The sequence below is a fragment of the Mytilus edulis genome, chromosome 5 (assembly GCF_963676685.1).
Source record: "Mytilus edulis chromosome 5, xbMytEdul2.2, whole genome shotgun sequence".
In the NCBI taxonomy this organism is placed as follows: Eukaryota; Metazoa; Mollusca; class Bivalvia; order Mytilida; family Mytilidae; genus Mytilus; species Mytilus edulis.
In genome coordinates, this window is record NC_092348.1 from 88,800,764 (window position 1) to 88,828,472 (window position 27,709).

The following is a 27,709-nucleotide window of genomic DNA, read 5'->3' on the forward strand; positions in this document are numbered from 1 at the left end:
GCTTTAAATGCTTTGGTTCCAGAGATATAAGCCAAAATCTATAATTTACCCCTATGTTCTATCTTTAGCCATGGCGGCCATCTTGATTGGTTGGTCTGATTGTTTCTTTTCAAAATAGTGACATCTTAACATTGGCATGATTCGCATGATGGATTGAGCATAGCTAGACACGACTCTAATGGTGACGCATTCGATTACGTTACATCTACAATGGCTACAGGTTTAAGGGAGAGTTGAGATTTCACTTAACATGTTCTAACTCGTCGCATTTTTGCAGGAGCCTCTGGCCTTTGTAATTAATTTTAGTTAATTTATAAGTTTTGGAGTTCAGTATGAAGTGGATTTTCACTGAACTACAGTAATCATTTTTGTTTAGGGGCCAGCTGCAGCCCGCCGCCGTTTGTGTGATTTTTTTTCGATATGTTGAAGACCCATTAGATGCCTTCTGCCGTTTCTGCTCCTCCGTCGGGTTGTGTTGTTTCTTTGGCACATTCCCCAGTTCTATTCTCAATCTTTTTGGCTTAAGAATCAATTTATATCTATGATGAGTTTATGGCATAGATTACCTTAGCCGTAGTTGGCACAACTCTTTTGGAATTTTGGATCCTCAATGCTCTTCAACTTTGTACTTGTTTGGCTTTATAACTATTCTGATATGAACGTCACTGATGAGTCTTTTGTAGACGAAACTTGCGTCTAATGTTTATAAGTTATTTAAAATATAGCCTTTTGACAGTATTTGATAGTCATTCTAACAAATTTCTTTAAAAATGAGGAAAAGATGATCATGACTTATAATAACTTATAATAACTGTTACTTCTTCAATACATATCCAGACGATTTTCCTGGAGTTCAATAATTTTGTGATTTTACTTCTTTCCACTTCCACTCTGTGTTTTGATAAACCCTTTTCAACTGATTTTCATAGCTTATTTTCCTGTTGTACTGTTACACCTCTCCCAGGTAAGGGTAGGGTTGCCGCCTTCAGACTAGAATTATCATGCCTCATGTGCAGAGCCTGTAATTCAGTGATTATCGTTTGTTGCTGTGTTTCTTTTTTTAATTCATTATTTTGTACATAAATCAAGCCGTTAGATTTATTATTTGAATTGTTTTACATTGGTCATTTTGCGGCCTGTTATAGCTGACTATGAGGTATGCTTTTACTGATTGCTGAATATGAAGGCAATACAGTTACCTATAGTTGTTAATTTCATGTCATTTGGTGTCTTGCAGAGAGTTGTCTCATTGACAATCATATCACATCTTCTTATTTTTATAAGCTGAATTTTGAAATAAAATCATAAATATTTAACAGTATTATTTAATTTTAAAACTACCAGCTTTTTCATTTACCAAATAAAAAAAACATCACTTACAACATTGCATTGCTTATTGTTTTATAAATATGTCATGAAAAGACTCAGAAAATATCAATGAATCCAATAACAGATAATAACAAGAATATATGTCAATAGGACACCCTAAAATTTGAATACTTCACCTTATAATGAACATGGGAACTAGGTGTCAAGATAATGTGACCCTAAATTTTAGGTATAGAACCTTTACAAAACATTCAACCTGCGAATGCACTGATTTCGCAATATCACATTTATATGGTCAGTAAACAATAAAATCAACGCTAAAAGTTCAGATTAAGATTAACACTGTGTACAAAGTTTCAAATTAATGTGATCACAACTTAATGGTAAACTTACTTTACAAAATTTAACCTGATACAAAATGAATGAACCAATGTACGGACAAACCAATTAGGATGCAGAACCCAGAAAAATATAAAGTCCCTATAAACTATCTTAGGTTGAGCATAAACAATGTGCTGTATTGGTCTTTTGTAAAAAAAAAATTAGATGTATCAATGCATTGAATTATATATATCCTAATAAATGCAATTGAATGTAAAATATCTTTGTTTTTTATGATAACTTGGCAATATCTCATATTATGTCAATGTCATTTATATAGTGTATAGGTCATCTTGAGATTTTAATGTATATATGGATATCTTAAGGTGAAGATATGGTTTATCAGATTGATGAGAACCATTTTAAACTGTGGTCCATATCTTAGAGCAAAAGTCATCTTATATATAGAAACCCAAGTGTAAATTGTATTCTTTTCATTGAGGAAATTATCTATCCATAATTATGTTTTTTTGTTCCATTTATCACTCTATTTCAATACTAAATTCCAGGCTACATAAGTTATCAGATGTTGAAATCTTATAAACCCATTCAGAAGATACTACATTTTGTAATAACGAAAGAAAAAAAAACTGAGGGAACCCCATGAACCCTGAAAGGATTGAGTCGAATGTATACATAGGGTTAGCATAATTTTCTATGCATGTATCAACCTCATTCAAAGCTGAACTCAAAATGTTACAGCTTGTATTTAAAGATATAATACAGAAACAAAATGTCACTTCTAACTTGAGACATAGTCACATTTTACTGGTCATCTTTTTGTGACAGTAACTACTAAACTTATGTTATGTTGATTTCAGTCATTATTTCCCATAACTTTTTAAGGGCAGTTTTTGTGAAAGGAGAACACCCAGTTACCATAATTAAGTCTTTAAATTGTCAAAATACATCAGCCTAATATAATAATTGAGATATGTTAACACCATACCATTAGGAAGTGGGTATACAACTACTAAGCTACTGGTATTTGATAGTTTTATCATTTTCTCCACTTTGTGTTTGTATAATTGGTTTATGCTTGATAACTATTTTGATATGAGCGTCACTGATGAGTCTGGCGTACTAAATTATATCCTGAAACTATTTACTGCTTATCAAAAGACAGAATACTTGATTAAATTACATCAAGCTTAGAAATCACAAAGACAAATTCCATCCTTTGCTTTAACGGGAATTAAAAAAAAATTACATATAAAAATATACATGTATATACATACATAATAGAGTTTTCTAAATATATTTATATTTCTACAAATAAAATAACAAGATTAATAAGTGGTTATAAAATCAATATAGTTGTCATCTAATTAACTAAAACATAAATGTATATATATAACAGGCTATTTTTTTTAACTTGGAATTATTTTTAATTAAATATGGAATTTTCATAATTTCTTGTGTTTGAAATTTTTGATAAATTCCATGTTTATTCTCTATTATAATGTTTTGAGTGGTGCATAACACTTTCCACACAATGTATTTTGTATAGATAGTGTTGTCCACGGCACAGTACATTCTATTGAAAATGTGCTATGACATTACGCGCGATGTTCGTACATGTAAGCGTAACACAAGGTAGCGAATATTTGGTAACGTTCAAACAGAAAATTCAAGTGAAACGTTGTTTTTAAGCAAGTGCGACATTCTTGTAAGACTCCGCAAAATCGACGGTGCTTTTTATCTACTTGATGTATTTTAGTTTTTTGAAAATTTAAGAAAAATAACATTTTAAAAAATCATAAAATTCTACCAGTATAAGAGCAGTGATAAGCAAACAATTGACGTAAATTTCAGTTGAGTTCGTTTTTATGTCAAAAAAATGGCAATGCGACAAACTAGTAAGCCTTTGAAAAACCGCTCATAAATTACCATATATTATTTTTCAGGATATTTGTCTTTAAATTCATAAAATTAAGCAAATTAACATTGATGTAGTAAATACAAATACTAAACTTTTTTCATTTTAGATAAATGTTTTATGATTCTCAAATCTGGATCCCAATTTTTTTTCCCGCGGGACAGATTTGCCCTTGTAGTATGAAACTCGTTTTTTTTCTATGAAGTCATCATAAGGTCATAAAAATGAATAAAAGACTGAAGGAACCATTCTGTTTAATAATGGAAAAACCCGATTTTCAAAATATTAACTAGTTTTGACGAAAATCATATTTTAGTGGTTACAATAAATGAAATATGTTACGCGGGACAACCTAAAAATCGCCGTTTTTAAAAATGAAGCTTGTCGCATGCAGCATTAAACATAGTTTCAACAATTATTTTTTTCGTTTTTATTTTAAAAATTGTTATTTTTCAAAATACGTACAATAGCAATGAATATGATATCACACAATTATATATTTTGGACTTGCATCTTGCCAACTACACTGAATTTCCAATGAGGTACGAACATCGCGCGTAACGTCTATCTTTTTTGTAATAGAAAGTGTTGTGTGCCCCACAGAACACTATAATACAGAATAAACATGGAATTAATTCAAAATTTCAAGTACAAGAAATTATGCAAATTCCATAATTAAAAATAATTCCAAGTTCAAATAATAGTAAATATATACAATTAGCATAAAATTATCAACAAAAAAATAAAATAAAGCACACTTTAAACAAATGAATTCAAGTGAAATAAACATAGCACCTTTCCATAAAAACAACATTGAATATACGCAGTCACATAAAACATACATGAAGTATCAGCCAGTTATAATGTTCAACTCCACCTTTTCATGTAACAAAGTGCAGTAAATTTGAATGACTTAAATAATACCAATGATACTGGTATTGTTCGTCTGGATGTATTATGTTTAAACTTCTAACTGATCTAAGGCTGATTCTTATTGTAATATTCTAATTTTTACACTTCTTTTTCTGGTGACTAAAACACAAATATCAAATTTTTCATACAAAACGTTTGTATAAATCATCCAAAATTAAAATTTTTTAAAATATCATATTCTAATGATAAATCTTCAGAACATGTTAGCAATAATCTTCATAAAACAAATTGTGGTTGCAGAAGTATAAGCTCCTAGCCTAAGCTTAAAAAGACTTTTGATGTCCAAAGTCTCAATAAGACTAAATAGAATATGCCATACAGAGATAAAATTTAATTTAGAGTCAATGAAGTATTCAATATAGGTCAGAATGATTTGCTTTTAGCTAATTGCATCATCCATTCAAGTTAAATGGTTGCAGGTTAATTACAATATGTAAATTGGATTTGAAAGAAAAGTAGAACATCTAAAGATTGAAAAATATAGCAATTGGTCATACAACTTCCATTTTATGACTTATGGTCAGTCTCTCCAATATGTATTAATATTTGTAGACCAAATATTATTGCTGTATAGTTATTAGTTTCTGTATAATAGCTGTATATTATTATATACATAATGGTTGATAGTGTTGATTGATAAATTGGTGTTTAACACCACTTTCAGGACTATTGTCCTATCTCTTTGCAGTCAGTTTTTTTTTTAGGAAGACAGAGTGCCTAGGGAGAACCAACGTCCTTCAGTAGAAAAACTAACAATCCTAGTCATTAGAGATTGGAGTCAAACACACCTGCCAAAGGCCAGATTCCAACTCACAAGCTTAAAACTAACAATCCTAGTCATTAGAGATTGGAGTCAAACACACCTGCCAAAGGCCAGATTCCAACTCACAAGCTTAAAACTAACAATCCTAGTCATTAGAGATTGGAGTCAAACACACCTGCCAAAGGCCAGATTCCAACTCACAAGCTTAAAACTAACAATCCTAGTCATTAGAGATTGGAGTCAAACACACCTGCCAAAGGCCAGATTCCAACTCACAAGCTTAAAACTAACAATCCTAGTCATATGAGATTGGAGTCAAACACACACCTGCCAAAGGCCAGATTCCAACTCACAAGCTTAAAACTAACAATCCTAGTCATTAGAGATTGGAGTCAAACACACACCTGCCAAAGGCCAGATTCTAAATCACAATCTTAATGTTGACAGCCTCAGTAGTGATACAGTAGTTTGACAACTTAGAACACTCTGCCACCAAGGCCCCGTTGATATGGACACAGGGTTATCTAAGAGCTCTCTAAATATTGCTAAGGCAAGACATAAAATAAAATAAATCTGATCAGTTTTATGATATAAAACTTAAATGGCAAGACTGATCATTTAAATAATAAAATATTTAATGACTAGAAAAAAAATATATAAGTTTGAGAAATATTCTTCAAAATTGTACATCATCAAATAAAGTGAGAGAGAAAATAGATTATTTTAAAACTATGGGTCAATTATTGCTAACAAATTAAATTTACCAAATGGGTTCAATTAGTGAATCAGGTATATAGTTCATTTGCTTTTAAAAGTTTCCACTATACATGCTACAGTTTGGCATATTGGTAAAAAGAAAATCATACAGTGATATGAATATACAAGTATCAAAACATATGCCAATATTCCATTCTTGTACATGGAGAATGTAAACAATTAGAAATAAAAATTACAAAGTTCATTATGATAGATACCGTCTATAATGCCCCTTTTCCCATCAAAAATGCAGAATTTGCTTTAAACAACCTATCTAAATAATCTAAGTCATCCAGAATAAAAATATATACAAGATTATTCAAGAAATTAAAGCTTCTTTTTTAGTAATTTTATTGGGGTGTGAAAGTGTTGACCAAAAAAACATTTTTATGAGAAGAGAAGATGTGATTCCTTTTAAAACTGTATACATGATCAACACTTTTACACCTAATAAAATTACAAAACGATGTATTCATTTCTTATAATTACATTTTTATTCTAATATGATGGATGTATCATCATCAATTGTAACATTTTATTTTGATATAAAAGTTAATTTTTGTTGCAAGCCAATCAAACTAATAAATTCTTGTGAAACATACATGTAAATGTAATTATTTAGGCATGAGTGCAATTGAAATTATTTCATCCAAATAATGATATATATCACATGTCATGAAAAAAAAGATCCTTCTTAATACAAATTCCAACTGGAACAAATATAACAGCATTAGTTCTTCCATTACAGTAATGGTTCCTACCAGAATAAATGGTATAGAATGTTTGTTCCAACAGGAAGATATTATGGCAATGATCATAACAAAGTTTCCTGTGGAATTTCTATTAGGCTGAACAAATATATAGATATAAAAAATGTATTATGAGTGCCAATGAGACAACTCTCCATCCAAGTCACAATTTGTAATTGTAAACCATTATAGGTCTTCAACATGGAGCCTTGGCTCACACACCGACTAGCAAGCTATAAGGCGATACATAAATACTTCATTCTACAATTCATCATAAGATGGAGGTGCTGGCCGTACTGGTTGTGGTTGTGGACCTGAATAATTCTGCTGGTTCCAGTTATAGTAAGTGTAAGCAGGGGCCCAGTTTCCATGTGTAGTTGTATGTTCTCCATCATCTTCATCATGAATATCCACTGCTCCAAACACACATTCAGCATAAGATGGAGGTACTATTATAAAAGATAATTATAATGTAGAAAGAGTTATAAATTGATATTATATAAATGAATAGTAAAATTGGTCTTTTTTAACATTCATCTTCAGTTCTAACTAAACCATAAAAAAGTTAAACATATATAATAACATCTAACACAAGTATTGTTTCCAAACAAAAACATGTGGTAACATTTACATTCAGGTGCAATGTTATCCAAACAGCTTTTACTGTAATGTAAATGTGATGCTATATTGCTTGAATGTGTCAGATGCTTTATTTCTTGAATGTGATGCAATCTATAATGGTTTTCATATAGATTGTGTTATGGATGAGATTCTTTTAGAAACAAGATGGTATTTCAAAATTGTCTTGTTACCAGGATGCTATATGAAATTTTTGGGTGGAGACAACTCTGCTGGTACATATATGTTAAATAAGTATACTTCTGCTTTTTTTAAAAAGATTTTAGAAAACTTAAAGTCAATGATAAGTTGAGAATGCAGTAAAAACATAACATGGCATTATTTGAATGAAACTTTTCAGAAATTGATATTTTGATTTAAAAAAGAATGTGTCCATAGTTCACAGATGCCCCATTTGCACTATCATTTTCTATGTTCAATGGACCATGAAATTGGGGTCAAAACTCAAATTTGGCATTAAAATTAGAAAGATTATATCATTAGAGAAAATGTGTACTAAGTTTGAAGTTGATTGGAATTCAACTTCATCTAAAACTACCTTGACCAAAAACTTTAACCTGAAGCTAGACAGACGGACGAACAAACGGATGCAGACTGAAAAACGTAATGCCCATAAATGGGGCATAAAAGTAACCTTACATTCATCATATGATGGTGGAGCTGATGGGAACACTGACAGCTCAATTTGTGATGGTGCAACTTCATTGGATGTAGGTATTCTGGGTGCACACGGCTGAACTGCCCTAGCTGGCTTTGTTCCTATTATTATTTCTCTCTCCACTTTAAGAGATGACCAGCGACTTGGAATCTTCAACTAAAATAAAGAATAACTGTAAACTAACAATATTATTATTTACTTTCTCTCTCAAACTTTTGACATCATACAACAATCACTTCACACTGTGACGTCAGATATTTTCAATCATGAAGTATAAATTTTCATGAACTTTTGTGATGTCCAGTAATGGCGGACAAATAGTGATAAGGTGTATTGTAACATTACTTCTGGTTAACCACAATAACTGTTTGTACTTCACTGTTTTATTTCATTTGTTTACTTGTCCTGAAGACACCATACATGATGATGAAACATGTGGACCAATAAAACTTTTACTTTGTAGTAATGTATGAGTGATGTTGTCTTTAATGAGGATATGAAATAAATAATGTAGACATATGAAATAGATATTAAAGATCTATTGCATGACAGAATTATAAAGTCTTATTGAAGCTGAGATATGAACTTTTCCTTGACAAAAATAATGTAGAGGCTCTATCTATGTGCATCTACAACAATGGACACTCTCTTACATTGTGGACTAGAATGTATATGTATTTTAATTCAAGACAAAAACTCTTTTTTGTTGATCTTGCATTGCTAATCATAATTGTGTTTAATGTTGTTTTTTGCTTTTTTGTCCCAGAACACACAAAAAAGTGTACATCATTCCTATATAGAATCTTCTGACAATTATTGTAAATCTTTTCCTGCTCCTGCTGATATTAAGATTTCCATTTCGAGTGTCTATTTATCTATCCTTGTTTTCAGGATAATAGGGAAAATATGCTAGATAATGTAAAAACATTGACCACATCAACCACTACACTGACCCATACAAACATTGACCACATCAACCACTACACTGACCCATAAAAACATTGACCACATCAACCACTACACTGACCCATCAAAACATTGACCACATCAACCACTACACTGACCCATACAAACATTGACCACATCAACCACTACACTGACCCATAAAAACATAGACCACATCAACCACTACACTGACCCATAAAAACATTGACCACATCAACCACTACACTGACCCATCAAAACATTGACCACATCAACCACTACACTGACCCATAAAAACATTGACCACATCAACCACTACACTGACCCATCAAAACATTGACCACATCAACCACTACACTCAAGTATACTGACCCATAAAAACATTGACCACATCAACCACTACACTGACCCATCAAAACATTGACCACACCAACCACTACACTGACCCATAAAAACATTGACCACTTCAACCACTACACTGACCCATTAAAACATTGACCACATCAACCACTACACTGACCCATAAAAACATTGACCACATCAACCACTACACTGACCCATCAAAACATTGACCACATCAACCACTACACTCAAGTATACTGACCCATAAAAACATTGACCACATCAACCACTACACTGACCCATTAAAACATTGACCACATCAACCACTACACTGACCCATCAAAACATTGACCACATCAACCACTACACTGACCCATTAAAACATTGACCACATCAACCACTACACTGACCCATCAAAACATAGACCACATCAACCACTACACTGACCCATAAAAACATTGACCACATCAACCACTACACTGACCCATTAAAACATTGACCACATCAACCACTACACTGACCCATCAAAACATTGACCACATCAACCACTACACTGACCCATACAAACATTGACCACATCAACCACTACACTGACCCAAAAAATATTGACCACATCAACCACTACACTGACCCATAAAAACATTGACCACATCAACCACTACACTCAAGTATACTGACCCATAAAAACATTGACCACATCAACCACTACACTGACCCATCAAAACATTGACCACACCAACCACTACACTGACCCATCAAAACATTGACCACATCAACCACTACACTGACCCATACAAACATTGACCACATCAACCACTACACTGACCCAAAAAATATTGACCACATCAACCACTACACTGACCCATAAAAACATTGACCACATCAACCACTACACTCAAGTATACTGACCCATAAAAACATTGACCACATCAACCACTACACTGACCCATCAAAACATTGACCACACCAACCACTACACTGACCCATCAAAACATTGACCACATCAACCACTACACTGACCCATCAAAACATTGACCACATCAACCACTACACTGACCCATAAAAACATTGACCACATCAACCACTACACTGACCCATAAAAACATTGACCACATCAACCACTACACTCAAGTATACTGACCCATAAAAACATTGACCACATCAACCACGACACTGACCCATCAAAACATTGACCACATCAACCACGACACTGACCCATAAAAACATTGACCACATCAACCACTACACTGACCCATACAAACATTGACCACATCAACCACTACACTGACCCATCAAAACATTGACCACATCAACCACTACACTGACCCATCAAAACATTGACCACATCAACCACTACACTGACCCATAAAAACATTGACCACATCAACTACTACACTGACCCATACAAACATTGACCACATCAACCACTAAACTGACCCATAAAAACATTGACCACATCAACCACTACACTGACCCATAAAAACATTGACCACACCAACCACTACACTGACCCATCAAAACATTGACCACATCAACCACTACACTGACCCATACAAACATTGACCACATCAACCACTACACTGACCCATTAAAACATAGACCACATCAACCACTACACTGACCCATAAAAACATTGACCACATCAACCACTACACTGACCCATTAAAACATAGACCACATCAACCACTACACTGACCCATTAAAAGAGGGATGAAAGATACCAAAGGGACAGTCAAACTCATAAATCTAAAACAAACTGACAACGCCATGGCTAAAAATAAAAAAGACAAACAGAAAAACAATAGTACACACGACACAACATAGAAAACTAAAGAATAAACAACACGAACCCCACCAAAAACTAGGGGTGATCTCAGGTGCTCCGGAAGGGTAAGCAGATCCTGCTCCACATGTGGCAACCGTCGTGTTGCTTAAGTGATTACAAATCCGGTAAATAGTCTAATTCGGTAGGTCATATTCATGAAAGGGAAGGGGATTGTAGTTACGACGTAAGGAACATATCCGATATCATGATCGTGATGGCGTCCGTAAAATTTCAGAAGGGATGATTTCAACTTCACCATTTGGAACTCTTGGTTTAATAGCTTCCTAGTGAGCAGCAAACCTCTATCAAGAAAATCATGATAGGAAATGCAAGCACGGGAATATCGTATCAATTGGGAGATATATACCCCGTATGCAGGTGCTGCTGGAATATTGCTACTTAGAAATGGAAAGTTCACAATTGGAAAGCTGAAATCATCTCTTTTGTCGTAAAGTTTTGTTTTCAACCAACCCTAATTGTCAATTTCTAGATGTAAGTCAAGATATGAAGCCGACTTAACTGTATCTGTAGTATCCTTTATCTCTAGTTCGATTGGATAGATGCATTAAAACATTGATGTACAAACAAAGGTAAACATATGGTCTAGATATCCTGACTTGAGTAGAGGCCCAAATGTTGTGTGGTTTAACAGGTTTTATGTGTTAAAGAATGAAGAATTACTGATATTTTCTATCATATACTCCATTCTAACCAATTTTCTCCACCTATTTATGTTTGTAACTTTTGCAAGTAGACAAATATGGGAAATATAAACTATCATGAATGTGTATAACTTGGATCGTTTTAAATATAAATAAATAAAAAATGGAGAAAATCGTAGAAATAATTGGTGTGAAGTTATCTAGATAGGATTTACTCAAAAGAAAGTACTAGTATTCATAAAATAATTCAAAAATAAGTTGGTTTACCGTAATAAATAACTGTCATCTGATAATATTTTTGAGATATAACTTTAAATTTACTTACAATAATAAAATACTGAAGGTTTATAATATTGCAGCCTTCTAGAATGGATGGTGGTAATGAAGGTATAGTTGAGGCACCACTGTATGTCTGTTTAGAATTTTTCTTAACACGAACAGCCTGGTTGAACATGCTAAAGTTTTCTTGTTTTGTATGATAATGAGGTTTTCCTGATGAGAAAAAACTGTCTGAATATCCTGTATAAGTTGCAACCTGGAATAAAAAGAGAAAACAATTTAATGGTCAAACTGTTATGTCATGTAAACCTTGACAATTTTGAAAAAGATCATCATTACACTTTGATAAGGCATGTCAATGACAAAATCTTTGATGCAATGGGAAGTTTGTATAAAGGCAGTTAAGAATATATATGGTTTTATGGGTTTAAGGGTTGATTTAAACAATTTTCAAGATATTTAAATTAAAGCTGTTATCCTAATGCTAGTAATTTAAAGGTTTGATTGGCTTGCTTGTTTGTAATTAAGATTGACATCTACAAGCAATAGACAGGCAAAACTTCAGCTTTTTGACATTATACATAACACCCAATAACATTTAAGTATCAATAATCATGATAATGTATACAAGCTGAAACCCCACATTTCTATTGATTGCAGATGCCAATCTTAATTACAATGCTTGAGCAAACAATTATAAAAACAAATCAAGCAAGCCAACCAAACCTTTAAACTAAAAGCCTTAGGATAACAGCTTTAACAAACAGGATATATATACACAAATAATGCAAGATCTTTTGATGAAACACTTGAATTGGATTCATGTCCACTAGTACAATCTGTGAGAAACTCAACAGAAACATGAAATACTGGTTTTGTACCTCATGGACATTTGAGTTGTCCACCCTTTGGTTGATTTCATGTCAATTCTCTTTGATTCATATTTCAATTAACTCAATTTTTTTCAATTTCCCATCAAATTTCTAGATAATGTCTTTCTATCCACCAGTTTTCATATCTTATAAATATAGAAACTGAGAAATGTAATAAATATGATGACACATACATACCTGTTGTAACATGAGATTAAATATGATGACACATACATACCTGTCGTAACATGAGATATGATGACACATACATACCTGTTGTAACATGAGATATAATGACACATACATACCTGTCGTAACATGATATTAAATATGATGACACATACATACCTGTCGTAACATGAGATATGACACATACATACCTGTTGTAACATGAGATATGATTACACATACATACCTGTCTCAACATGAGATGATGACACATACATACCTGTTGTAACATGAGATATGATGATACATACATACCTGTCGTAACATGATATGATGCCACATACATACCTGTCGTAACATGAGATATGATGACACATACATACCTGTCTTAACATGAGATATGATGACACATACATACCTGTTGTAACATGAGATATGATGACACATACATACCATGCATACCTGTCGTAACATGAGATATGACACATACATTCCTGTTGTAACATGAGATATGATGACACATACATACCTGTCTCAACATGAGATGATGACATATACATACCTGTTGTAACATGAGATATGATGATACATACATACCTGTCGTAACATGAGATATGATGACACATACATACCTGTTGTAACATGAGATATGATGACACATACATACCTGTCATAACATGAGATATGATGACACATACATACCTGTTGTAACATGAGATATGATGACACATACATACCTGTCGTAACATGAGATATGATGACACATACATACCTGTTGTAACATGAGATATGATGACACATACATACCTGTCGTAACATGAGATATGATGACACATACATACCTGTCGTAACATGAGATAAAACTCAGATATTGTATTGCCACTTTGATTGTTAATCGTCACATCATAAATAAGAGGCTCCCCTGGGACAAAAGCCGTCTTGTTTATACTTAAATCCAACTCCACCGAGCCATCTTCACAGCAGCAACCTTCAATTGTCTCATTACGATGCTCATAAATGGGATTCTACAAAATAAAATTTAGACTCCAGACTTTTGAGTTATCAAAACATCATTATACTTTATAAAGCTCCATCATGCAGGAAGTAGTGCTGTTTCATGAGAACACCTGAATTCCACCCTATTTTGTCAATTCACTACCGCACTCTTTATTTATTAAAGAAGCAAACCAAAGTTGCCATTCTGTGTTTATATTTTATATGTATCCTTAATAATATAGTTCAACAAATTTAATTTTGAATCATAGAAAAATTACTTTGAACTGACTCCAATGATCCAAGATTCTGTAATGAGGAGTACCTGAATTCCACACATGCTTAAAATCATATAAGAAAAATCAAATAACTTACATTTTGTTTTTTATTTTCACACATGTTTTAGGAAACTGACAATAGTCACCATTTTTTTTTATGTATTTTGTGAGAAATAAATCATGTGACATAATTTAATTGCTTCTTTTGGAAAAGATGACTTTTTGTAGACTTGACATGCAACTTTTCTGTAAGTTTTACTTTCACTGGAGACTTCATCTTTTGATATATATTGTCACTGATTTTGTGTATCTTTAAGTGAATTTAGCCTTGTTGAAATACTATCACTAGTTTTTATAGTCTCATTGTTTTATACTTGTACAGTCTAACTTACCAGAGCACTGAGAAGTTGGCTGCAGTCTAAATGATGGATCACTGTAAAGGGTTCTTTTATAATTTCATTAAATTTCCAAGGTCGATCAATGATTGCACTACATGTGTATCTGACATATCCCCTTTTACCCTCATAGGATGAAGGTGTATCTGAATTCAAAGGGAAGTTAAATGGATAAGTAGCATACCCCTCTGGGTGCAACCGAGATCCTTCCATACCTAAAAGTATAAAGCAAGCAGAAAAGATTAGTAGACATGATTTATTACAGTGATGAGCAAAGCAAATATTTTTCAGGTGTTTACTGATATCAAAATACAGTGTCACACGATTAGAATGACAAAAAAATAATTATCGCCCAATTTTGGGGACAACATGCAATAAACAACCAACAAATGTTGTGGGCTTGGTTGAAAAAATTCTCTTTGTCAGATTGTTACATGTATAACTATTAACAATGGGGAAAACACAAAATTGACAACCAAACCATTTACAATTCACTGCATGTTCTTTTTAAATTTATAAATCTTAACATTCTTTCAAAACTTTTTTTACCTTTTTTATAAAAAAAAACCAGATGCTCCGCAGGGTGCAGCTTTATACGATCGCAGAGGTCAAACCCTGAACAGTTGGGGCAAGTATGGACACAACATTTAAGCTTGATACAGCTCTGAATTTGGATTGTGATTAAATAGTTGACACAACATAGGTTTCTGACACAGAATGAATGTGGTCTAAGAACTTAAACTTAAAAAAAAAATTAAATTAGACATTTACCTAATATGGTCCAATATCCAAAATCTAAATACATGGTTAGATTCAGCATATCATAGAACCCCAAGGATTCAATTTTTGATGAAATCAAATAATGTTCAATTTTAGACCCTTTAGACCTCAATGTGGACCAATTTGATAACCAGGCCCAAATATCAAAAATCTAAAAGCATGTTTAGATTCAGCATATCAAAGAACTCCAAGAATTCAATTTTTGTTAAAATCAAACTAAGTTTAATTTTGGACCCTTTGGACCTTAATGTAGACTAATTTGAAAACAGGACCAAAAAATAAGAATATAAATACACGGTTAGATTTGGCATATATATCAAAGAACCCCAATAATTCATTTTTTGATGAAATCAAACAAAGTTTAATTTTGGACCCTTTTGGCCCCTAATCCCTAAACTGTTGGGACCAAAACTCCCAAAATCAATCCCAACCTTCCTTTTGTGGTCATAAACCTTGTGTTAAAACTTCATAGATTTTTATTTACTTATACTAAAGTTATTGTGCAAAAACCAAGAAAAATGCTTTTTTGGGACCTTTTTTTGGCCCCTTATTCCTAAACTGTTGGGACCTAAACTCCCAAATCAATCGTATCTTTCCTTTTGTGGTCATAAACCTTATGTTGAAATTTCATAGATTTCTGTTTACATATACTAAAGTTATTGTGTGAAAACCAAGAAAAATGCTTATATGGGCCCTTTTTGGCCCCTAATTCCTAAACTGTTGGAACCAAAACTCCCAAAATCAGTCCCAACCTTCCTTTAATGGTCATAAACCTTGCGTTTAAATTTCATAAATTTCTATTTACTTATACTAAAGTTATAGTGCGAAAACCAAATGTCTTCAGACGCAGCGACACCAACGTCATACCAATATACGACCAAAACATTTTCAATTTTTGCGGTCGTATAAAAACCTTATCCATAAATTTACATATCCCAGGAAAAGCCCTTTTTCCTCTTCCCATGAAAACTGATACCCACAAATTTTAATCAAAGAGCAGATTGCTCTGAGGGATACCATTGCCAATGTTTTCATTGACACATGTATGGCTGGATAGTATTATTTTCAAAACTAATTCAACTGCACATGTAAAATGTAATTTATGTTATCTGAATAGTTACTCAACTCTAAAAATAACCAATCCTCGATACAAGTGTATGAACAATGTACTTATTGTGCTTTAGTTTTGTACAATCAATTCCAAGTTTACTTTCCACAGCAGTCACTGAGAGTGAGAGAAGGTATTTCACTTCGTATCTTTAAGATAATATCACCTATTTTCCTACGTTAATTCTAGGAGGAACCCCATTCCTAACTCTTTAAATATTTAATTTCCTTTGGGTCAGTGGGCATGACTCCTTTCTGTACACATTCCTCTGTTTAAATTTCAATCGTTTTTAATATAATACGACGTCTATCGACAGAATGATTTAATTTCTAGACGTGTCGTATCATTTTTTTGATTCAGAATTGACAGAGGTTACTTACGGAAGGGAGACAACTCGAAACGATAATTTGGAAGACTCCATTTCGGCTGAAGGGGTGTTGTAGTTACACCTTTACGATGTGGACTACATTTATTTTAATTTAAATGATCCATACTATTTAAAATTATGCAACATTAATAACCCTCAATAGCAGACAGGCATAGAAAGGATCTTATGAGTTTCATATTAATCAATGGAGTGGGGAATCCAGAGCAACCATTCAATCTGATACCCTAGAAGTCAAGAAAATTATACGCATGCCCATAATTACCTAAACAAACCCAAGAATTGTGATTTGGAGCAACAACGTATATTAAATGTTAATTAAACGACCTAGATGGTTCTCCATTTCTTTATGGAAGTACAATATCAAATATCAGTTTCATAACGGTGACATATAAGAACCAGGTGCTCAGCAGGGCACAGCTTTATATGACCACAGAAGTCGAACCCTGAACAGTTGGCTCAATATCTTTAATTATTTTTACATAGGCAGTAATGGTAACGTTTTTTCCTGTAGCTCAGTCCATATCGTAAACTTGGATATGTATGATAGCTCGTTTCGAAGCTGTGACATTTTCACATATGTGGTTAAATTTTTGGGGTACGAAGTGAGATTACTTTTTCCGTAAATTAGCAAACCTCGAACATCCTTTTGTGATGCGGCTCCTTGTGGTAAAATATCCCCTTTTTAACACAATAAGTTCTTTGAAAATTTAATATTTTGAACATATTTAATAGCTCCATAGTTTTTACACATTTATTCCATGTTCCTCTACTTTCCTAATCACCACAAATAATTAAGTTCAGTCATTTGTTAAAAATAGAAACATGTCCAATATCACTACACAGAGATTTTTTCTTTACACGTGACTTTTGAGTTCCTCATTTCGAGGCACATTAGGGATGTTGTCCCAATATGGCTCAATATCTTTAATTGTTTTTACATAGGCGGTAATGGTAACGTTTTTTCCTGTAGCTCAGTCCATATCGTAAACTTGGATATGTATGATAGCTCGTTTCGAAGCTGTGACATTTTCACATATGTGGTTAAATTTTCGGGGTACGAAGTGAGATTACTTTTTCCGTAAATTAGCAAACCCCGAACATCCTTTTGTGATGCGGCTCCTTGTGGTAAAATATCCCCTTTTTAACACAATAAGTTCTATGAAAATTTAATACTTTGAACACATTCAATAGCTCCATAGTTTTTACACATTTATTTTATGTTCCTCTACTTTCCTAATCACCACAAATAATTAAGTTCAGTCATTTTTTTAAAACAGAAACATGTCCAATATCACTACACAGAGATTTTTTCTTTACACTTGACTTTTGAGTTCCTCATTTCGAGGCGCATAAGGGATGTTGTCCCAGTTGGGGCAAGTATGGACACAACATTCAAGCTTGGTACAGCTCTGAATTTGAATTGCAATCAAATTTTGACATAATATGAGTTTCTGACACAAAAACAAATGTCAAGATCTTACAAATATATTGCCCAATATTGTGAAATTAAAGATTTCTTCTTTTAACTTTTCAAAAATTTTAGAATTTGAGAAATTTGAAGAAAAAAAAATTGAAAAGAACTATCACGCCCCTTTTTTTGGCAATCAGTCCAAAACCTGACATTTCTTTATACATAATATACAAGTAGAGTAAGGGAGATAAATCCAAACATACCCAACATTGTATGTTAAATGTTTGAGAATTACCTCCCTTACACTGCTTTTAAATTGTCTTAATTGTCCATTGACCAGAAATACCTAGTTTTTCACCTTTTTTGCCCCCAATTCCCAATTTTGTGCCATAACCCCCAAAAGTCATCACTAACCATCCCTTCATCTTATGGAAACTTGTGGTTCAATTTCAGAGAGATTCATACACTTAAAAATAAGTTATTGTTTGAAAACTACAAAAATGATTATTTTGGGCCCCCTTTTTGGTCCCTTATTCCTAAACTATTGGGACCATAACCCCCAAAATAAATCCAAACCTTCCATTAGTGGTATTGAATTTTCTTGTAAAATATTATAGTGATCCATACGCATAAACACAAGTTATTGTCTGTAAACTAGAACAATCCTTCTTTTTGGCCCTTTTTTGGCCCCTCATTCCTACATATTCAGAAAAATTAACCCAAACTGATTCCCAGCCTTTCCTGTGTTATATGGAAACTTGTGGTACAATGTCAGAGAGATCCATACAGTTACACACAAGTTATTGTCTTGAAACTAGAAAAATGGTTGTTTTTGTCCCCTTTTTGGCCCTTAATTCCTAGACTGTTAGCCCATTAACCCCTTAAAATAAATCCCAACCTTCTACTTATGGTATTAAACATTGTTGTACAATATCAGAACAATTGAAATACTAATACACATCTTTTTGTCCTGAAACTAGATAAATGCTGTTTTTGGCCTCTTTGGGCCCCTATTTCCTAAACCTTTGGGACCATAATCCCCAAAATCAATCCCAAGCTTCCTTTTGTGGTTATAAACATTGTGTTAAAGTTTTATTGATTTCTTTTTACTTATTCAAAAGTTATTATCCGGAAACAATCTGTCTTCGTAAGAATCTGAAATGTTCCTTAATGTTTAGAATAAAACAGTTGAAGTGAGGGAATGGCCCTGAGTCAATGGTATAAGTCTACAGATTGCTTGAAAGCAAGGTATCCTAAACTAGAGGCTCTTAAGAGCCTGTATCGCTCACCTGACTCTACTTTGGTTTTTGAAATCATATAAAAACAGATAAAATTTGGCTACAAAGTAACAACACTTGGCCAGCACCTCTTAAGGAAAGGACTATTCATGCTATGTTTGATTTCATTCAATTCCGTGGTTCTCTAGAAGAAGACTTTTGTATGCATTTCCCATAGGGTCCTATGTTAAACTAAGTCCCCAGCTGGCGGCCATCTTGGACGATGGATCGACTACAAAGTAACAACACTTGGTCAGCACCTCATAAGGAACATTCATGCCATGTTTGGTTTCATTCCATTCAGTGGTTCTCTAGAAGAAGTTCAAAATGTAAAAAGTTAACGACGACGACGACGGACGACAGACGACGGACGACAGACGACGGACGCTAAGTGAGCTAAAAATGATATCAGAGTATAGGAAAAGCATATGAATTATAAAGAGTAAATGTTATGTCATGCCAGTTTGTTATCTGTACAGGTTTCACTGTATCTGATAAAGATTTACACATTTTTAGTTTTAACTACCCTTTGATCCTGCATTAAGCATTTAATTGACAGCAGAGACATTGATGTCCTTCTTTCTGATTGGTGTAATTTAACTGTTCCACCACCTTTTAGTACAAACATCCACACGGAAGTATATTCTGGTTGATATAATTTGATTTAACTTGTTAACTATCTTTAAGTACTAACCTCCCCACAGAAGTATATTCTGGTTGATATAATTTGATTTAACTTGTTAACTATCTTTAAGTACTAACCTCCCCACAGAAGTATATTCTGGTTGATATAATTTTCTCTGGCTCTGTATTTTGTGGTACTTTTCCCCTGTTTTACATCCCAATAGGACTTTGCCTTTCCTTCCAAACATAACATTAAACCTGAAATATATGGATGTTTCATTTTAATCAGAAAAAAGCTGAATTTATATAAAAACAAGAGTATACAATTTTACATGCTGAAATTTCTTACTGACCATTAATTTAATGTTGAAAGTCTAAAATATATGTACTATGTTGAAAATGGACTATTAAAAAGACATCTATAAGCTTCTAAAATAAAACATTTTGCAGGAATCACAAAACAGTGAAATTTTGATGAACTTACACCTCATTTTAGTTTCCTTCCCAAAGCCAACTTTGACCATTCCTGATATTCTATCTCCTGCCACAAAAACTCTTGCTTGTACATCAAATGTAAGACTAAAGTGAGTCAACCTCATCTTGTCTCAGAATTCTGCCAAAAAAAATATCATGAGGTAATTAATATCATAAAATATATTATAAAATTGTTCTTAGTTGCATATATATGACTGATATAAACACTTCACACTTTCTCCAACATGCAAAATGTTCATAACATCTGCAAGTACAAATGTATGCACCAAAATTGTTCTTTACTCTGTTTCAAAATTCATAATATATTCCATCATTTAGTGGCTAAATTCATAACTGATGGTAACTGGTTTTCATACCCACACATTTGACAAAATTCCACTGGCAATATTTTTTATTTATGAAAAAGTTTATTTCTTTTTTAAACATGTACATGTGCATTGACTATTTTCGTTTTCCTTAGACTTCGCCCCCCCCAGGGACTGAACAAAAATTATGGCAAAAAGAGCAGAAAATATTTTTCTTAATAAATTCATAAAAATAATACAATGTTTTCCAAGAACCTTAGTCATGTTAGTATGAAATGATTTGATCTAAGGCAAGTTTTCCATTTTTTTTTTTTTTTTTTTGTGAAGCTATCAGAGATTGGTACACAATGTGATAATTTGTCACCGAATTTGTAAAGAAATTTATCAGTAAGATTCTCATTCCGGGCCCCTTGACTTTTTATGATAACACGGAGTTGCCAATTTCTGTGTATATGTTCCAGACCGTATGACGTGTACGGTCTGGACTGTATGCGTACTTTTTCAAAATACTCATACGGTCAGACCATACGCGTACGGTCTGACTGATCTTAGGAAGTTGGTCAAGTTTATTAGATACAAATGCATATAGCAGATCAACATAACTTAACGCTCAAATTAATATAAAAAAGTTCAATGGTAATTGAAATAAAAACTTTATATTTTAACTATTTCAAAAATTCACACTAATTAAATCTGTTAATCTCTTGTATTTAGCATGTCGATCAGTAATACATTAATTGAACTCTGATCACTGAAATCGAAGATATCGTAAGTAAACATAATGTGGAAGGACAATTGTTTTAGAATATTTAGCAACTTTACAAAAAATTGCAAATCCAAAGGAACATGCATGAACTGCAAACATGTAAACGTAAACATTATTTCGTTACTTGTGGTAGCAAGTGCCACCTTGGGCAAGAGTACTAAAACAGGATTCAGATATACAATTAAACAAATATTTAATTTCAATTGTTCGTTTGTTCATTTTATCCATCTACAAAATGTACTAGTAATTGTAATAATAGCAATTTGTAAAACTAAAAATAAAGATTGCGATAAATGTGTGTTTAAATTTAACCCATATGATCCAATAACATGTATGGTCAGCTCTTACTGGACCATACGCGTATACTCATACGTACTCGTATGGTCGACCATACGAGTATATGTATACGGTCCGGACCGTCATGACCGTACACGTACGGTCCAAATACTCATATGGTCTGGAACATATATATCCATGATATCATGTATATGTCTCTGGTCACATGACATATTCAACTGACTACAGTTATACCATAACTAGGATTTTGCATATAATTCCTAATTACAATGTACATTTATAACAACAACAACAACATGAACAATACTTTATTTTAAGAGATTACACAGTTAGCTATATAACTAATCTTCCCTGAGGCCATCATGAAAAATCAAACAAAATGCAAACATGCATACATTAGTATAAAAAGTCAAGTATGATAATAATGTTCAATACAACTTGATAAAATGTGATGAAAAAATAAACATGATGACATAATCAGTTTTTAATATTATTTATACAGCTAGGTTGATTTCAATAAATGATCATCTGTTATTTAGTATTTGAAAGTATTAACATTTGTAATATTTCTTAACGGTATTGGCAAATTATTCCACAAGAATGGTCCAGAATACATAAAAGATTTTTTGAACAATTCTGTTTTTGGTTTAGGGAGTATGAGGTTTCCTTGAACAGCATTTCTCAAGGGGTATGGATTTCTGTCTGAAACATAATGAAACTTGTTAGTAAGATATGATAGGGCATAATTTTTAATGCACTTAAATGTCATCACAAACTTGTGATATTTTATTCTCTGTTCAACTGTCATCCAGTTTAACATGTTTAAGTGTTTGAATAAGGGCGCAGAAGGAGCGAAAGGGTCTGTTTCTAGTATTAATCTAGCAGCTCTCTTTTGTAATTTTAATATCCTTTTTAAACCCTCACTGCTACAACTACTCCACACTATACAACAATAATCAATTAGTGGAAAGATATAACCATTATAGAATAGTTTTCTGCAGTCTAGATTTAGAATTTTTTTAATCTTTAATAGTAGATATAGTCTAGATGATATTTTTGAGCAGATCACGTCAATTGGGTTTGTCCATGTGAGGGAGGGGTCAATTTTAATGCCTAAAAGACTTTCTCATGTGGAAGATTGTATAACTTGATTGTTAATAGTTAAACAACTCTCATTGTAATGTGGCATTGTTCTTTGCTTCGTTCCAATAATCATATATTTTGTTTTATTTTTATTGATGAACATATTGTTATCATTGCATCATTCCTCAACACCATGTAAATCTTCTTGTACCTTTGACTGTAGAGTTTGATAACAATTACCAGAAAGATGTAAAGTTGAATCATCAGCATATAAATCAGTGCAACAATTTTTCATATAAATAGGAAGATCGTTTATGTATAATATAAACAGAAGGAGGCCTAATATGGAGCCTTGGGGGACACCATACTTGATATAAAGTTTTTTCAGAATGAGCATTACCAATTTGTACTTGTTGAGTTCTTTCATTCAAATATGATTTAAAAAAAGAAACAGCAGTATTATCAAATCCATGAATTTCAAGTTTTTTACAGAGAATATCATGATCTACTACATCAAAAGCTTTCTTAAAATCCAACAGGACTAAATTAAGTTGATATCACCATCATTCATATCCTGTATCCATTTATCTATGATATTGATAAGGGCAGTTTGGCAAGAGTGTTCTTGTCGAAATCCAGACTGTGCTGGGTGTAAAAGATCTAATCTTTTTAGATAGTCATACAAATGTTTTGAAACATGCTTTTCTAAAAGTTTTGATAAAACGGGAAGTACAGAAATTGATCTATAATTTGTTGCCATGAATTTTTTACCAGCTTTAAAAACAGGGGTTACTCTTGCATTCTTTAGACCACTGGGTAATGTACTTGTATCTTTTATTCTGTTAAAAATGTAAGTTAAAGATGAAGTTATGAAAGGAGCACTCAATTTTAAAATTTTTGGTCCTATGTTATCAGATCCGGTAGATTTATTAACATGATTAATGTCAAGTTTGATCATCTCATTAAATAGACCATTTATTGTGACTGGTGGAATTGAAAATTTTACTTGTTCTGACTTAGTAAATTTCTGTTGTACAAATTGAGTTAATTTTGCATAATCATGAATTTTGCTCATACATTGTACATCTATCAGTCCTCAGGTTTTCAACAAAAGATGTAAAAAACTTATTAAAAACATTACAATGTCACTTAAATTATTAGTTTTAACACCATCTTCATTTAAGAGTTCATATGCCTTTTCTTGTTGGGATGGGTTAAGACTGTGAATGCATTTCCACAAATCTTTAGAAGCTTTTGAAATTTTTACCATCTTTGAATAAAAATTTCTTTTTGATTCATCGATTATGTGTTTTGTCCTGTTTCGCCAAAATTTGAACTTAGACCACATTCCTAATTTATGGTATTTCTCTCTCATTTTTCTGGCACATGCAATTTCATTATTGAACCATTCAGGTTGTCTGTCTCTTTTTACTCTTTTAGTAACAATTGGTGCATGTTTATCTAGAACTGCATTAAATATGTCTGGATACCACATCTGAATACATGTATTTATTTGGGTGACTTTCATGGTCAATTTTATCAAAAGGTGCAATTTAGCTAAGTCACTTAGAAAATTTGTCTCATTCAATTTTTTTTAATTTCTGTAAGAAATGGTAGTATGAATATCTTTTTTGATATAAGTGGAATTTTTTTCTTTTCTAGTTAAACAAACTAGAAAATTATCACTTATTGAAAATTTAGCAACATGTGATTCTTAAGTATCAAATCTTTATTGTTGACATAAACATGATCAATTATAATTAGTGTACTAGAATAAGGTGTAACTCTTGTTGCTTCTTGAGTTATAGGACTAAGGAACCTTTGTGATGTCCAGTAATGGCTGACAAATACTGAAATAGCAATCAGGTGTATATTCCTGGGACCAGCTTGTCTGGCAAAACAGCAGTTGGATGTCTCGGACTATAAGTCCTTGACTTTTCAGTGTATGAGGGTTTGGATGGGGTTAAAGGATTAAAGAATAATGCCCTTAAAAAATGAAGATTAGAGAATAACGGGCAAAAAAAATGAAGATTAGAGAAAAAAGGGGTTAATTTTTTTAAGATTAGAGAAAAAAGGGGTTAATTTTTTAAAGATTAGAGAAAAAAGGGGTGAAAATTAAATGTTCACAGAATAACAGACCCCCCCCCCCCCCCCCCCCATCAACACCCTCGTGTTTAGTTTTCCTGTTTGACAGAATAAAAAAAAAACTGTTTATTCATGATGGTAAATGGTAACAGACAAGTGGACTGTTTTTATATCATCTAGGACTGAAAATAAACATGTAAAATGAGAATAGGTCTGAATTTTGACATAGAGTGGGGCGCTTATATTCGCTGGGGACACAATTTCCCTTTTTATGATTTTGAGGTGTAAAAATGGTGTAAGGATGGCTAAAAGGGAATTAGAAATATGCCAATAAATTATATTATTATAACAATTAAAAATATGATTATTTTTTAAACTTGGACAAAATTCAGCACTTACGGAAACCAAGGATTTGTATAGTTAACTAACTATACAAATCCTTGCCGAAAGGACTGAAAAAATTTCCTGAATGAAAAAAAAAAGAAGTATTTCTTAGTAATTCTTTGACTAAATTTAGGTTTTTTTCACTCATGAAATCCTTGCTATTCATCTATAGTGAAATTGATTTGATAAATATTGTTTAAAGCTGCAGTTTTTTGGTTTTAAATAAATGTGTCAAAACGGCGAATATGTGTCTACCTTTGACACCCCACTCTACGTCTATCTACATGTAAATATTTTCTACTTTTAATACGTATTCTATTTATCCTTAAAAAAATTAACTCACAGTTACACATTAATTTGAATACATAATTTGTCGTCTTATGTCAGAACTATCAATATCGACAATATATATTATGTCCCAGATGTCAATTTTTAGTAGTTGATTCATTCTTAGGTAATTAAATATTTCGAAATCCTGGCTACATGTGGATGTGGGGAGTGAAACCATTTGCAATGTACCAATTTGTCATCTGTATAACATATGCTGCCAGCCAAGGCACACCTCCAAGATCTAGAGTGTGATATCCACCATATATTATTTTATCATTTTAATGTATGTATTAATCTGAACGTTTTGTAAGGGAACAATCACTTTACTTCACTTCAAAAGGGGGGTGGGGGGGATGTTTTTTTCTCCTAATTTTTTTTTTTAATTTTTTATCCCCAATATTGGAGTAAAAAAGTCAAGCAGCGGACAATAAAATATTCTGAATCCACATTTTCCCCAGACCTTAGAGTGTTCAATTTTGAAACAGATAATTTGACTATTAGCAGAAACTAGATAAAAATGTTTGTGCTTTCAATGAGAAAAAATGTTATGACTCATACAAAAACCATACCCCCCCCCCCCCCCTTTCCCATAAAAAAAAAAAACACCCTTGAATTTAAATAGTTGCTCCCTTACAATCCCATGTCCAATCCTATATATCCTTTTGTTATATATACATTGACCTTTTCAGTGAAATAGATAAAATTTCAGTGAAAATTTTAAAAATTGCATATAAAGATAAAACAAATACAAATTAATACAAATACAAATATTTTATTCTAAAGCACAAACTCATCTACTTTTTTCATGAACTTTTAGTGAATTGCTGATATAGCTCTTCATCTGTTATGTTTTAAAGATTCTTGGCTTTCAAATAATCAACTTTGGGCGTTCCTGATGAAGTTATATCCAGAAAAGTACTTAAGATACATGCGTAACAGGAAAGTGTTAACTTGTTCCCATTTGCCTAAAGTTCTTCCAGGTTCTCTAATAAAATTACGATTATAGTAAACAGTATATGTTTATAATGTGCATTTAGTTCAATTATATATATTAAAGACATAAATAAAGAATACGATGGTCAAGTTTACATTTATAGTCATTACCTGGTTAGTAAGATATAAATATGATCTGAAGTTTTAGATAAAAATGTAGTATAAATATAATAAAGTCAACTATCACCTGGCGTTATGTTCTCAATAGTGAACTCCCCAAACCCTAGAGCTTACGTATTTCTATCCCTAAATTGACGTTATAGGCCCGTCCCGGGATGGAAAATGGCCGGAACTACAAGAAGTATTAATGTTTAAGGAATAACCACAAAATGACTGCCGTCACACATTAAGAGTTGTTTTCATGATTTTTTCATTGTTTTTAAAAACCTGATGTTTAGGTATGAAATTAACTTAGTTTGGCAGCTGAAATAAGAAAGAAGGCATGGTTTCTATATCCGAATATTGGGTACTTCCAAGCATTCCTTATGTATTATTGAGATATTTAGACACTAAATCTAACTTTTTTTTTCTTTTCCAGGGGGAGGACTTGGATTAAGT

The 27,709-nt window shown here is 32.5% G+C and overlaps 1 protein-coding gene across 1 annotated transcript; it reads right to left on the minus strand.

Moving 5' to 3' along the window:
- Window positions 1-1,862: 1,862 nt before the first annotated feature.
- LOC139524747 (arrestin domain-containing protein 17-like) lies at window positions 1,863-26,345 on the minus strand. The gene is made up of 8 exons (XM_071319803.1): window positions 26,172-26,345; window positions 20,898-21,026; window positions 20,552-20,671; window positions 14,823-15,040; window positions 14,002-14,184; window positions 12,166-12,375; window positions 8,069-8,243; window positions 1,863-7,239 (listed from the first exon to the last, which is right to left on the minus strand). The coding sequence occupies exons 2-8, from the start codon at window positions 21,010-21,012 to the stop codon at window positions 7,052-7,054; spliced, it is 1,209 nt and encodes a 402-aa protein (XP_071175904.1). The 5' UTR covers window positions 21,013-21,026; window positions 26,172-26,345; the 3' UTR covers window positions 1,863-7,051.
- Between the last annotated feature and the right edge of the window lie 1,364 nt (window positions 26,346-27,709).